This window comes from Thalassophryne amazonica, chromosome 23, assembly GCF_902500255.1.
Source record: "Thalassophryne amazonica chromosome 23, fThaAma1.1, whole genome shotgun sequence".
Classification (NCBI taxonomy): domain Eukaryota; kingdom Metazoa; phylum Chordata; class Actinopteri; order Batrachoidiformes; family Batrachoididae; genus Thalassophryne; species Thalassophryne amazonica.
Window position 1 is genome coordinate 29,445,457 of NC_047125.1, and position 15,306 is coordinate 29,460,762.

A 15,306-nucleotide genomic window follows, 5' to 3' on the forward strand; every position below is an offset into this window, starting at 1 on the left:
ACAACACAGTGGCAGTTTTAGCACATCAAGCACAAACCATGTGCCCTCTTGCACTCTGGACACTTTACAACTTTGATGCAAAGCAGAGCTGAAACCCTCAGTCGAAAAACAGAAGAATAGAAAATGAAAAAAAATAACCGTTTGGATAATTAGCATTTTCACTCAATTTAAAACAAAAAAGCCCAATTTAGTGTGTGTTACAGCATCTAAACTATGAGGATTTGTAGAGAGAGAGAAAAAGAAAAACAAACAAACAAAAAAACAGGGAGGCAAAACTATTATTATACATTTATGAAACATACTTTAACATGACGCTGAAAAAAGTTGGCACAAGAAAATAGAAAGACCAAGAATGTTGGATGGGATATCAAGAGAAATTGAGAAATGAAGCTTAGATGAAAGGCGATAAAACACTGAGACGTTAAAGTTAAAACAGTGAATGGTTAGAAGTATGATCAGGAAGGAGTGAAGAAAAAAAAAATCACTGAAAAGAAAGACGGTAAGAGAAAGGAAAGGGCAAAAGACCGATGAGAGAAACAGGACACTGACAAAAACACAACATACAAAGCTGGACAGAAAGAAACAGAAAAGATAAAAGGGTTAAAAAAAGACAGTAAGAAGTGAAAGAATAAAGGAAAGAAATTAAGACGCACCGAGTCTAAATGAAGATCAGAAAGGTAAATGCCCACTGAGATAGCGTGAGGAAAAGGAACGCCAAGACCCAAAAAGGTCATAACCTTAGCGACCGCAGAGTCAGCGCTTTGTTTGAATCAAGGTCTTCCGTGAAGAAGGTTGAGTCGAGTTTACAGGGCGTCAATAAGCCAAAGAGGCGACAGGGACCTTAAAAGTCAACTGCGCTACGAGGTGACGGGTTCACCTTCATTCTCTGTAACGTCAATGCACTTTCCTTTCTTTGAGCGGGAACAACAATGGCTGCCAAAAAAGTAAAAAAAAAATTTATCCCATAAGGGGCTGCTGAAAGTAAGTTCACCATCAGAGTACAAACAGTGCAAACGGGTCCAATGTTAAGCTTAAAGTCCAGAAGTCAGCAATTATTAGTTATAAATAAGTGAGAGAAGTATCAACTTAAGTGTGCTTGTTTTTTAGAAACTTATAGGCCGCTTAACTTGGGTGTTGTGGACTTTGGGTTATAATATCCATACTGACGTGACCCAGTTTAACCCACAAATTCTCATGTGGGACAGTGGACACGCCCTAATGGCATGTGCCTCCTGGAACGATGGAAAACTGTCTGGCATGAAAGGACCAATGAGGCCAGCAAAGGTCAACGTGGGACACATTAGAGATAAAAGGACGCGGTAGATAAAAAAAAAGACAGACTCAGAATGGAACAACAAAGAAAGAACAACAGGAAGCAGGTAAAGCTGGCGCCACAGTAGAGGATTATGGGCTGTAGAGCAGATTGATCTATCCTGCCCATCGAAGGGGAAATCCTATGAAGCTTTGGGCAGAATGCCTACTTTAAGACGTTTGAGGACTAAACAAGCTAACCATGATAATTCAACAAGTCAGTGATTTTTGATTTGATTCACAAAACTTAATATGAGACCATCAGAGTGCCATACTGTCTGTATGTCTTCATAATTTTACTTCTTTTAATTCATGACGTAGAGATGACTTTCACTGTGAGTTTAAACGGCATAATTTTAGAAATTTTAATATACTAAGCCTGAATTTTTTGTTTTGTGTTTTGATGCCCTAAAAAATTTCTAACATGTAAAAGCTCAAGGGGGCAAAACACTTTCACACCACTGTGTATATGTGTGTCAGGTCCTGAATGGATAAGAAGCAGAACAAGATGTCCATAACTGAGGCCCTGGAAACTGCCAAACAAAGGCTCAGTTCTGGCTACTTGGATGAAGAGATACACCAGAGAAGCAGAGGCCAAGAAAATAAATGGCCTGTTCGCCAATGACCCATCCAGGGTGTACTCCTAGCTGAAAGGGGAAAACAGTAATACAAGAACAGACCCGCCCAGTGGCTACTGGACCTAAGAACACACCACAGCCACCTCCCAGAACAAGCACCAATCAACATCCCAAAGGCAGACATCCAACAATGAGTCTCAGGGATGAAGAGCTGGACAGCACCAGGGCCTGATATGATCCACACCTACTGGCTGAAGAAGCTAACAGCGCTCCATGTGCTACTATCAGCAGGTACTCACGCAGACTGGCAAACACAGAGCAGCTAAACTAAGTGTAGTGTACCGAACCCTCAAACTCCCAAGCCTTTGGTAGAGGAACTGACCTTGAGGAACACACAAACCGTTCTCCCATCAGAGGGCCCAGGGTTCTCCATGTGAAATTCTGCCTGAAGAGGGGGTGGGTCGATGCACGGGCATGGCCAAAATATCATGTACGATGGAATGCAATTTCAATAAAATGTCTAATTTCATCACAAATAAAAAAATATCACAAACAACTCGCCTGATTGTGTCCATTTTTTTTGTCCTTTCTCATTCATTAAATGTATTCCATGTAATTTAATTTCAGGTGGGCGTTGAACCAACTTTCTTAAAAAAAAAGGGGGTGGGCTGATTGTTGGCCATGTGTCCTCCAAACAGGGTATATAAGACTTTTTTTCTCCAAATGTTTGTTTAGTGATGTTCAATCACTGCCAACTTGGATTTTTTCCTTAAATCTGAGAACACTATCACTTCAAGGATTCCACTGACTTTCTGCTACTGAGCTCTGCTGTTACTTCTGTTGATGTAATGTTTCACTGCAGGGTCTCTAGGCGGCACCTTGGCTGCACAGCTACTAGACCTGACTCATACGAGAACCAGAACTTCTTGAAAAGGTCATTTGTCCAGCAGATAATAGCCAAAGAGAGACAAGTAAAATGTAGAGATCCACATTCTGAGCCAAATTCCTTACCTCACTCACATTATAGAAATCTAATTTTGGGGAATCCCACCTTAACCAAATTAAAATCATAACAAAAAACTGGCCATTTTTCAGCCCACCATTAAAAATCTGATTTCAATAGGCTCGCCATTTATTTCTATTTATTTATTTCTAATTATTATTTATTTCTGTTACCGATGCCGCCCCACCTCTCATAAATTAAGATTATAAAGAGATAAACTCAGAAATCCATCAACTGTGATGCAATAAGATACTGGTAGTTCTGAATATCAGTAAAGATTAGAGCTGCAACAATGAACCGACAATGAATAGAAAACATTTTAAGTCTTTTTAAATATCCCAATTCTCTTATTTGAGCTTCTTGAATTTGAATATCTCCTGGTTTATTTTACTGACTTCCTTACTCTTATCTGGCAGTAAATTGAGTGTCTCTGGATTGTGGACAAACCAAGACATCACAAGCCATCATTTTGTGTTTCGGAAAACGCTACTTGACATTTTTCACCATTTTATGGACATACCGAATCAATCAGTTGATAAACTATCAGTTAACCCGAGTGAAGATCTAAAGGATTTGGGATTCTCAGATTTACACAACATCTCCTGAACATAACAGTTAGAGTTGATTGTGTGCGATACTGTCTTCTTCTTACATCATCATCATCTTCATCCTCCACATCCAGGATGCCAGAATCCTGATCCAAAAAGGGACTGCGACCCTCTCCGCTGTTCTCCATCCCCTCGGCTGCAGTCGCTGCCTCTTTCCTGTTGCGTCGTCCACTCACGGTCCTTGGCTGTGCAGACACAGAGCTGTCCAGTGAGCGCTGGAGCTGAGCCTAGAATAAATTCAGGGAAAAAAAAAATGCATTAAAAAAAAGATTCCAGGACAGAGGACAATATGCTTTAAACATTTATTTTATTTATTGGGATATTCCACCTGATCTGAATCTGCATTGTATGCGTATACAGCCAAAATTTTCTTGGATATTAAAAAGAAAACTTCCAAAGCAAGTTAGGGATAATGGCTGACATTTTCGTGACACCCCTGTCCCGTTCTGAGGCAACTTCTGGGTGGGTGGTGGGATCTTAGAAATTGCAGATGGTCTAGTGAGGTCACTGGCTGGGACCTATGAGTAAAATCCGCAAAGCCATGGAAACACTGTTTGAAGTGACCTGTAAAACGCCTTAGAATGCACAAGGGAAAAGACCAAGACAGGATGGGAAGAACAGGAAGGATGAAGAGTCAATGAAACCAAAAACAAAGCACAAGTGAAGTTTCCCAAAATAAACGGACAAAGAAAAGGAATAGCAAAAAAAAAAAAAAAAAAAAAATGTGGAAAGTTCCTCCCAAAGGAATAATGCAGTGTTCGTTTTAGAAAAGATCACCTTGTGAGAAAAACTGTCCGAGACATCAAGGATCATTAAAATGCAAATAAACAACCAGGCGATATTACTCGCAAAGATAGTATTGACTATGTCTTATTCTATAAAGGCATTACTGCGCATAATTTAAATATTCTAATTCATATTTTATACTGCTATCCAAAGATGGGCCAAATGTACTGCTGATATAATCCATTACAATTACTTCCAATCTTTCTAAAGACACCACTAAGAGGGCAATCAGCTAAGAGACTGGTTTGTTTGCTCAGTCGATGGACTCAATGTTACGCATTTTGTTGAGTTCTTCTCATTCCCCGTCAGTGTAGAGCAGGTAGCTCAGTCGGGTAAGGAGTTGGGGTCCCAATATGGGTTCAATTCCAACTCAAAATACCCATCTGCGTCCTTGGACAAGACGCTTCATCTGCATTGTCCCAGTCCACCCTGCTGTAAAGGGGTACTGGCCCCAACTGGGGAAGTAACCAGTAATGGACTAGCATCCCATCCATGGAGAGTCAACATCTCTCCTCTGCTTGACTCTACAGAATGCAGGGATAAGTACCTGCACCAACGGGCCAACTTCAAAGTCAACTTTATTTAAAAAAAAAAAAAAAAAAAAGAGAGAGAAAGAGCATCATAACTGTACTCAAATGCCAGAGGATGTCATCAATAATGAATATCTTCAAAGATAAAAATCTGATTTATACATTCCTCAAATGTTTTTTTTTCTTTTTTTTCACCCTCAACAACGGATGTCAATATCTGGATTATTGTGTGGACGTACAAATGTTATGGGTGGTTGGCGAAGTACACAGATTCTGATATATAATCATCAAAGCCCTTTAACTCTTGAATTCCTTCAATTCCCATGCCAGGCTTAATTTACCGTCCCACCGTCAAAATAATTCTGTGGGAAACCCAATCTTAGATTAGAGTGCCTGTTTCCATCCCCACCCAGAGTCATCTCAGGTCCTTTTGAAAAATCACAACACGGCGGCTTCCTTTGCTCACCGGTGCCAACACATAGGCTACCTTTGTGTGACTAAATCCGCCAATAAGGACGTAAAGAAAGACGTCAGAGGTTTCAAGTGTCTAGATTTCATCAAGTAATGGACGATGCTAATGAGAAAAACTGGTGAGGGTGGATAAGCTTAAACCGGAAGACCACAATGCCAGTGATGTTGGGAGAACACAATGCCAACTTTGATCTAATGCCCACAAATGAACATTCAAGACAAATGAGTCATATAAGACAATAAGTACAGACAGAAATCTATGGAAAGTCAATACTGCTACGTGCCAAGCTGTACCCTTTCTTGTAAACAAAGCAAAAACTACTCTTAAAGAACATTCTCACAAATTCTTAAACTGCAAGCCAAATACGGAGAATGTCACCGACCTGAAAACGACCAAATGAGGGGGTCTTGTTTGTTCTCTTTGGAATCCTATAAATCGTTGCAATCTTTTGTTACAAATATAAATTAATACAATTGGATCCCAGAAGAAGACAGTCAATTAAAATGAGATAAAAGGGTAAATACGATAAGACATTCTTCAACTCTGACTCGGATGTCAGAGCTCACGTCAAATGAGTAAACTGAAGCTGAATTCTGTTCTGGCCTCTTCTGTGTGAACACATTCATGCAGGCTGAGCATCGACTGGAGCAGCACCATGTTTTGTCACAATTAGAACTTCTTCTATCGGGAGTTTTTCAGTGTGCCACTTAAACCTGAAGTATGGGAAAGTGCATCATCACTTGTGCAAAAGCCCACAAGGAGAGGGGCCTATAAGGGGAGAAAATGAAGTGGATGGAGAAAAAAGCAGACGAAGAAGACAAAGGTACTGTAAGGTAGATGATTAGAACGGGAGATGAAAGACTAATCCAGAAGGTTAAAAAACAACTGAGGATTCTCAGACATCCAGGTTATGGTACATTTAAGTTGATATGAAGACACCCTGGCTTCATCCCTCATCTGGTTCTTCAGTTCTCAGGCACCTCTGTGGAGTTGTTGAAACTTTTAATGTCTTAGAGGTCCCATGTGAGTCGTTGACCCACCTGGTAAAAGTCGAAGTATGGATGGGTGCTCTCAGGATTGCACTGTAAGAGACTGACAAGTGGCATCGTAAGCCACCTTTGCTGTTTTGTGATGGCTGTTCCAATGTGATGTTGATGGCTTCTTTCTCTCCTCTTACAAATAATTTCCCTTCTCTGGTCCAAAGGTCTTCACTGCTATCCTCAAATGAGTGTCGCTGGTCCTTCAGATGCAGGTGGACTGTAGAATGTTGACCTGGCTCCTCTGTGTTGTGGCATGTGCTTGCAAAAAGGTAGTTTTGATAGCCCAGTAGACATGCCTGCCCAAGGCTCTGGTTGTGCCTGGGTGCCTTGTTTTTTTGGGTGGTAGACAGGATTCTGGGATTAGAATAACTATTGTTCCCTTTATTGTTCTTCTTCCTCTCTGCCTTCTCTGTATTTTTGTGGTTTTGACAAAGTCCCGGTTTGGTTAACCACAAGATTTAAGTGCTTCTTGCCCTCTGTCCTTGTGGGTACGTTTTCTGCCCAATGGGGTAGGGTTCCGATAACTCCCAACATGTGCTCCAGTGGGTGGTGAGAATCAAAGAGGAAATATAGATCCTCGGTGGTCCCTATATTTCGACACTAAGGTTTCTATTATCTGGCTGCCCACTGCAGTGGCATGTTCCGTGATGGTTTCCATTAAGATCCAGTGTCATCCACATGCCTTAATCAGTAGATGTGAGCTGTTTCTGATGAAATACATCAACACATGGATCTGTAGTCACTGCAGAAATGGTTACTTTGGAGTTCCTCTTCCATGATGATCAGATTTACAGCAGGTGGAAAAAATAAAGAAACTGATCTAAACTGTGGAGAAACAACTTCCAAGGAACTCCAAAGTGTAAAAAACTAAAGGTCTGAGTGTGTTTCTTGTGGTGTGATATTCCGGTTCATGTGGAGCTGTATTATGAAGGAACGGGGGGGGGGTCAATTAAGGACTTGAAATATAGCGGATCGGGGAGTGGACACTTGGCAGACAGAATCTCACTGTCCGCTGGAAATGAAGTGTAATTTTTAACACACAGACGGCAGCGATGGACACGCGGACCCGTCACAGTCCCTTTTCGTCTTCCCCATAATGGTTCAATACACAAACACAGCGGTCCCAATCTGCCACCCTCGCCGCACGCGTACGCCATATGTGTGTTCAGTAGCCAGATACAGGTAATCAATCTTCTCACGCTTCACACACCAACAGTCTGCTTCCCATTATTGTGTGCGGTTCAAGCTACTGAGCCACAGAAGCACTGAAGTCCTCTTCTGCCAAAAACAGAAAAGAGGAGCAAGAGAACGAAGGGCAGGAGACAGAGCGAGGCAAAGATGGACGTCTGAGAAGAAGGGGAAATGATGTAACACAGCTAGGGAGAAAGAAATTGGACGACCAAAGCATTTTGACACAATTCTGATTCATGGTCTTCCTTTTTTAATCATTCCGTCATCACCAGCACAACTCTTTACTTCTAAATCTACACACCAGAATTACATCAACTACAATCTTTGTTCACTTTAACCAGACTGCAGTAACAACTTCTTCTTCTTCTTTTTTATTTACATAACTATGTAGCGTGCCCTATGAGTGATGGCTTGAAAAATGATCATTTACATGAAGAATAATTCTTCAATTTCATTACTTATGAGAAAACAAAAGCAATATAATTTGAACGGGATTAAAGTTTTATTATTTTAATCATTCCTATGGATTGCTCTGCCGACAAGCTAAATCTGGGAAACTTGTTTTGCACTGGTTGGATTTTACACTGTTGTCTGTTCAACAAAAGTAATTTCAAGATGTTTCTTTGGGTTATAAGAAAGCAAAGGGGATTTTGATTAATATTTTCCAACATTTTATAAATGATTAATCACAAAACTAAGCTGAAATGGATGAACAATGCAGAACTCAGAGTTCTGATAACTTTTCAATCTGGGCGGTTTCTTTGGATTTTTCGGTATCCAAAGACAAAACGTATCCGTTATGATGTTTAGATAAATCTATATTAGTTTTTTTTCCTTTTATCCCTCTCACCTTCATTCCAGAACTCTTCCCGCTACCTTTCCTCCTTCACCTTCTTTTAACCTTTGCACATCTTTCTTTGGTCTCCTCCTTTCTTCCTTTCACCTGCTTGACCCCTTTCCCTCTCTTCTGTGTCATCAACCCCCCCAAGAACAGGTTCTATATACTCGGACCAAGTCATGGGTCAACAAACCTCCTAGCTCCGTGATTCCATCCTCTACATCATCTCTTTGTTTCTTAGTCCGTCCATTATCTAATCTTCTTCACTCATTTATTCTCCTTTTACCAGCCTATCCCCTTTACCTCACCTTGTCTTCCCTGTCATCTTTCCCCCACTCTCCACAACTTCCCTCTCATCCCTCTCTCCTCTTTGGGCATGTGGCAGCAGACAATAGCTCCATTGTGAGCCCAGTTTTCTCCTCCCTCCACCGCCTCCTCCTCCACATCTATTTATTTTCACATCCTTGGTTAAGGGATCTGTACCGACGGCCGGCTACACAGAGTTGGAGCTAATTTGGAACAGAGCGCAGCAGAGAGACGCACTGTCTGAGGGAGAACAGGGGAGGGGGGGAATGAAACAGCCGAAGGAAAAAAAAAAAAGTGAAGCTGGGTCAGTGACACCCATGTTCGTAGGCACACACATTTAAAGGGCTTCTGATGGAGTGTGATCATGTTGAGCCAAACGTCTGATGCAACACCATAATCCCAGTATCAGTATCGGGACCACTGGGGTTCCCATAATCTCCCTTGTAATTAGTGGTTAGAGGAGTTAGCGGTTAGCTTCTTTAGTGACTGCAAGTGGATTTCCTATGCCTGCGATTCTTATTGCGATCTGAGGACCTCCACCGCCACCACCACAGGGTCACAGAGCGACGACTTAAAACTAAATCCTGGGAGGGCGCAGATATGCGGAAAACACAGGAAGTACTACATCCAAGTCCAATGTCTTGGCATTTCTTAGCATATCACTGATACATTCTTAAATACCGAGCGTGGGGTTGTTTGTTTTTACAGTGTACTGTCATTCTGACCACAGCTCAAAGTTATTCAGCATTCATAAGCTGAAAGTGCAGAAATAAATGAGCTGTAACATCCAAAATCCCTGATCAACTACTAGACCAGATTTTGGAACGCTCCTTTACACAAGACATAACTCTCTACTGACACCTACAGCAAAGAAAAAGAAGAAATCATCTTTCACCCATGCACAGCAGGACAACGGGATGCGGCTCCTTTTTCCTCATGTGCACCCAAGTACAGGACGGTAGCCATGACAACCATATTCTCACTTAACCCTTTATTTCTTAGTCAGGTGTCTGACACAAACTCATTCTAATGGTACCCGAGGATCCACCGAAGAGACCTGGTACCAAAACATCAAGTCGTCACCTTTGGTCACTGGCTAGCATCCAAGTCCTGCATCCATACACTAAGACAGGAAGCACCTGCACCCTTTGTGCCATGTGGCAGGGCGTCCTCACCCGTTTAACAGTAGAACCTCTGTGCAGCGACCTCATGACTCCGTAAGTCGCTTCAATTACATCCTCCCAAACATGAAAATGAACAGACATCGTTTGCAGAATGTTCAAAAACACTTCCACATCAGTGTTCGATTGCAGCATGTTTCTATTACTCATTACTTCAAAAGTTGCCATGTACGAGGCCATGAGTAGCGGACGCTCTCGCTCCGCCAAAGAGCTCGAGGACAGATACCGAAGCTTCGAATTAGTGATTCTTTTGTGTTTAGCGCGTCTGATCAAATTGTCCTACTGAAACACAACATCAGTCTCTGTACCATCATCACCGAGGACGCTGGGAGTTCACCCGCACCAGTTTGTCAGCAGGTTTACAGTCAACTTATTTTCACCTTCCACTTGATGAAAAGCTTTGGTCAAACCTGGAGCAAAACCGCTGATGTGATCGATTAAAGATGACGACCATTAAAAACTCACCTGTGTCCAATTTTTGTCTGGCACCAAAAACATGGAAATGTAGACACTGGCTGAAATGTTTGGAAAAACTGACTTTCAGCAGCTGATGTTCTTAATATGTGATTGGATCAGCTTCTGCTAATTTGTCTAAATATGTCAACAGACTTCAAAATTTCCCTGAAAATTGATATTTGGCAAAAACACAGTAATGGAACATTGTTTGAAAACATTCATGAAAGAAAGTTCTTTACCTTCACCACAGCAAAGCTAACTGCTAACAACATGCTGTTTGCACGGCGCAAACAAACCCCACCTGGTGGCGACTTCTTGTTCTGGTGCGTTTCCGTACCTGTTTGATGGCGGTCTCTCCGATCTTGTCTGAGTGCTTCCGGATGCTCTCCAGAAAGTCTCTCAGCTGCGTCATGGCCGTGTCTCGGATACGAATCCTCAGTCTGGGGATGTTTTCCGACATGATGGAGCAGAAGCGGTACTGACCAGCTTTGGGAAGACAAGTCTGCTCCAGCTGCTCCAATGTCTTCAAGGCCGGGTAGTACCTAAGAGAAAACCAAAGTAGGACAGCAACGATAACAAGTACTTTTTTTTTTTAAATACTGGAGGTTGACTCAGTTTATATGTCACATGTGACTTCTATTGAAATTCACAGATGGTAGAACACTACTAGATCAATTTTATCAATACTCAGCAATTTCTTCAGCACCCTAGCAAGGAGCCACAACAACCAAATATGCACCCACATCTTCTCAACTCAGCATCTGCCACATTTTCTGTTGTATTTCTACTGTTTACATTCTCCCCAACAACAGTCTGTTGATAGCTCGCCTCAGTGTGTGAAGAATTTCCAGGGACAGATGGTGTTGAACACTGTGCACAAAGACCCTGAGAGAAATTCTGTTATTTGGGCTCAATTTTGGCACCCAGGATCAAATCCAGCTGGGTTCTTTCCGCAAACAGCTTGCATGTTCTCATCATGTCAGAAGTACTCTGGCTTCCTGCCATCATTAAAACATGCGCATTAGGTTGATGCTTCTTCCACCGTGTGCCAATCAGCGGCTGTCCGCTGCTCCAAATGATTCGATTGTGTCCGTCTGTGACTGGGAGGAGTTAAATGCAGGAAACAATTTCCCAAAGCAGATGAATCCAGTGTCAATTACTATTATTAAATTTAGTTCACATTTAGCAACCTAAATGATGGCGAGCAACCTTTATGTGTTTTTCTAGTCTGAGACCGTCATTCCACCAACGTAGCGAGAACCGAAGACAGCCAGCGCACCATGAAATCACCGTGTTTCCAACACCGCATGTGTCTAACGCTCACAGATTCCACGTCTCTCTGCAACAATCTGGCGACTAAAAGCAAGCAGATATTTGCAGAGAATGTGGATGGATGCGTGCACCTCAGAGACCTTCAGCAATATAATATTCCCAAAACACCGGAGTGCTTCTGCCTGACACTAACGCAGGCGCCGTTGGCTGACCTCACACTGCTCTCTGCGAACAGCTGCAGGACAGAGCGAAGCAGAAAACACACACAAACAAATAAATTTATGACCAAGCACACTCCAGCCTTCAGGTCATGACGAGGGCACAAAGCCACTCTGGATTTATATTACAGCTACTCTGGCGCCATCTAATGGATGATGGTTGAGAAACTGCCAATATTACACCAACAATTACTGAAACAGCTGCTGCTTCCTGGCTGTATTAATGATGTCCAGATCTGCAGATGTAATATTCTGACAGGGTTGTGTTGTTGTTGTGCTTGAGCTCCCACCCACAACTGCAGGCTCCAGGCCAGTTTTCGAACGGTACAGATCCAAGAGTTTACCCCAAAACTAGAGGATGCAACACATTTATCTGGATGAGCCAGTACAAACATGTGTGGTTACTTCTTTAGAAGAAAACATCATGTTCCATGAAGACACCGCTGGACCAATTTAACAGTATGTTTTCATTATAATGCATTCCAAAGGAGAAAGGCATTTCTAACCACTGACCCTGACATCGTACTCTGGTCAAAAGCTACAAACTGGTAGCTCTCCTGCAGTTGATGGTACCTCGAGAGGAAAAGATTAAGGAAGCACGCAAGCACATGCGTGGAAAATATCAATCCCTGAAAGCCAGCAGAGGGGATGGAGCACCTACAATGGAAGCCGGTTGCTGAGGCTTCCCAGCACAGCGCTGGGAGTCCTCGGGGTCACAGGTCCAGCACACATAAAACTGGTGGCAGATGTCACCAAGTGGACCATCAACATAGTTTTAGCTGAAGAAAAATGAGCAATGACGTAACAAGGCTGGCAGAAGTGAGGCAGACAGAGGTGACTGATGAGTACTCCTGAGGGACTGAGGGGGTGGTTCCAGAATGAAACTGAACCCCTCTGAGGCGTTATGGGCCAATCAACAAAACACCAGTGAGGAGGCGGCACACACATGAAAACCCTATGATACGCAAAGGTCTGAATCACAAGGGGCTGTTCTTCACATAAAGGAGGATGACTGAACAGAACAATTTAAGGCGCAAAACACAACTCAAAGGTAGCATGGACATATAGTACGATGGATGACCTGTGAGATTTTGTGAAGAAATACCCACATTACCAAACATCAACATCTGCACTGAAGAGCACAAGCGGTCTGTTTCCAAACATCTCCCCTTGAAAGCTCAGATTAAAATTACGCATTTCCTTCCATTCAGTCATTTCCTTAATGTGTATCTCTATGTGAGCCTGAAGAACCTCACCAGACTTTTAGCTGAAAAATGGAAATGTCTTCAACACTTTCGGGACATTACACTGACACAGGACATGAAGATTGACATCTGAATCATCTGATGTACCTTTTGGCTTTCATCTGCTCCTGAAGTCTGCTGTACATCTCCAGAACTGTCAAAATAAAAGCATAACAGAGCCTAAGTGACAACAACAAAGACATGACATGATTAAATGTGTTTTTAATAAACGTTCAAGTGAGGTTCCATTTGTAGAACAGCGACTTCCGGTAAGTTAAATTCAAATTCAGAACACTGAGAAGCTTCTTGAGAACATCTAAAGACAAAAGACGGAAACATTTCTGCATTTCTCTCCATTTATTTTCACTAATTCTACTTATAAAACAAAGAAGGCATCCTGGGTATCTGACAAAAGTGAAGCCAGTGGTTCTCCTACAGTACTATAAACCTGCTAGACCACCAGGTCAATGAGAAATAAGTTCTAACAATGATGACAAAAAAATAAATTACAGCATCGCGCTCATAGAGCACAAACCTCTGCCAACACTAGCTTCCAATTCCACAAATTTTTACCTTGGAAAAAAAAAAATTCAAGCTGAAAGTCCTGTTAGAAGTGACTTTTCATGAGCTAAAATATGATACAAAATATAGATCAAAAGGGCTTATTAATGTTAAAATCAAATATCTGCTAAATCCGCAATACGGATCAAACTTAGTCTATTCATTGAGAGTGCCAGTTTGCACCTCACTGTCACAAATGAGTGATTGAGATATAATGCAAAATGTACACCAAATGCGCTTTTCAATATTAAATTCAAATGTCCACAAAATCTACAATCTGGATCAAACTTTGTCAGGTGATAGTGAGGGTCAGTCTGCACCTCACTTTCAAATATGAGAGCGATTAGGGCGCGTTTGATTAAGATATAATGTAAAATATACATTAAATGGGGTTTTCAAGGTTAAATTTAAATACATCTGTAAACCAGATCAGATCAGGTGACGCAGACCGAAAGGTCCGCCCTGCCTCCACTGCGCATACGTCATTTCGGAGCTCAGCCGCTCGTCTGAGACTGAGTCTCTTCACCAAAAGCGATCAAATGGATAAATGGGATTATTAACCATCAGATGACAAGATAAGACCTCTTAAATCATTCTAAAGTCAGTTTTAAGCAGACACAAGGCCATTTTAAGCAGAAATGAAGCAATATTTGGTGACACTTTAAAATGACCAACATGCAGTGAATGCATTTGCTAGCAGTTCGCGTAGCCGTGGCACTTTGATCGCTTCCTCCGTCTTTTATGATGAAATAATGCTGAATTTATGTGGAAATGATTGTTCAAAAGCTTCAGATATCTGTCGCTAAGATAGATGATGACTGAAGTGCAGTTTGAAGCAGAAACAAGGTGTTCATCTGTGAACCGCGGCTAATGACGCATGCACAGTGAAGGTAAGGTGGACCGATTTTTAGGGGGGACCGTTCAGTCGGCGACACTGGATCAAACTTTATGAATTTCTGAAAATTTTCTCAATGTTAAAGATAGGGATTTTTTTTTCCAAGTTTCCAAGATTTTTCCTGCCTTTGACCTTTGATCTATGAATCAGTTGAATCAGTTCTTGCCAATCAGGATATGAATCTTCAGTAAAACTTACATTATGATATATGAGAAACTGTGGGCTCCAGGCTGTTCATAATCAAACAAACGGGCGAAAAAATAACCTCTAACGTCGTTGGTGTGGGTAATAAATTTAAAAAAATACAGCCAAATATCCAATAATATGCACGTCAATAATCATTTCGGTGCAGGTATTCTCTCACACAATCTTCTGGGAAGTAATGGTTATTTTTATAATTAATTCAAAGCGCACTAATCAGATTATTTTATTTATTTATCTTACCGGTAGTCAGCTAACAGCAGCGTGGTGTTAAAAATTCCCGTTGCTGTCCGCTTCCATTAAAGTTAGCAGAGTTTTCAATAGAAGGCACCAGAAATAAGAATCACAGAATTTGGCTGCCATCGACATAACAAAAGTCAGACATTACCTTCCACCACGGAGGACATTTTTGCACTGCATTTATTCATTTATTTATTTTAATCAAAGCTTGCTTATCATTCGCTGAACCTGTTTGTGCCATTAAACCTCCTCAGCAACTCCTGTTTCATAACATACATCTGTGGTACTAAAGGCAAAGCGTCATTAAGAAAAACCTTTGTGATACTAAATGAGATGTGCGTCATGTTTTACAGGACAGCAGCTTGTTAAGTCAGC

The 15,306-nt window shown here is 41.7% G+C and overlaps 1 protein-coding gene across 1 annotated transcript in view; it reads right to left on the reverse strand.

Moving 5' to 3' along the window:
- The window catches only part of LOC117505440 (exocyst complex component 6B-like), a 91,031-nt gene that overhangs the window by 66,073 nt on the left and 9,652 nt on the right, over positions 1-15,306 (reverse strand). Inside the window, exons 5-7 of the mRNA XM_034165083.1 lie at positions 13,143-13,188; positions 10,638-10,842; positions 3,545-3,727 (exon numbers count right to left, since the gene is read on the reverse strand). Coding sequence (XP_034020974.1) covers positions 3,545-3,727; positions 10,638-10,842; positions 13,143-13,188 — 434 coding nt within the window. The remainder of the gene's footprint in view (positions 1-3,544; positions 3,728-10,637; positions 10,843-13,142; positions 13,189-15,306) is intronic.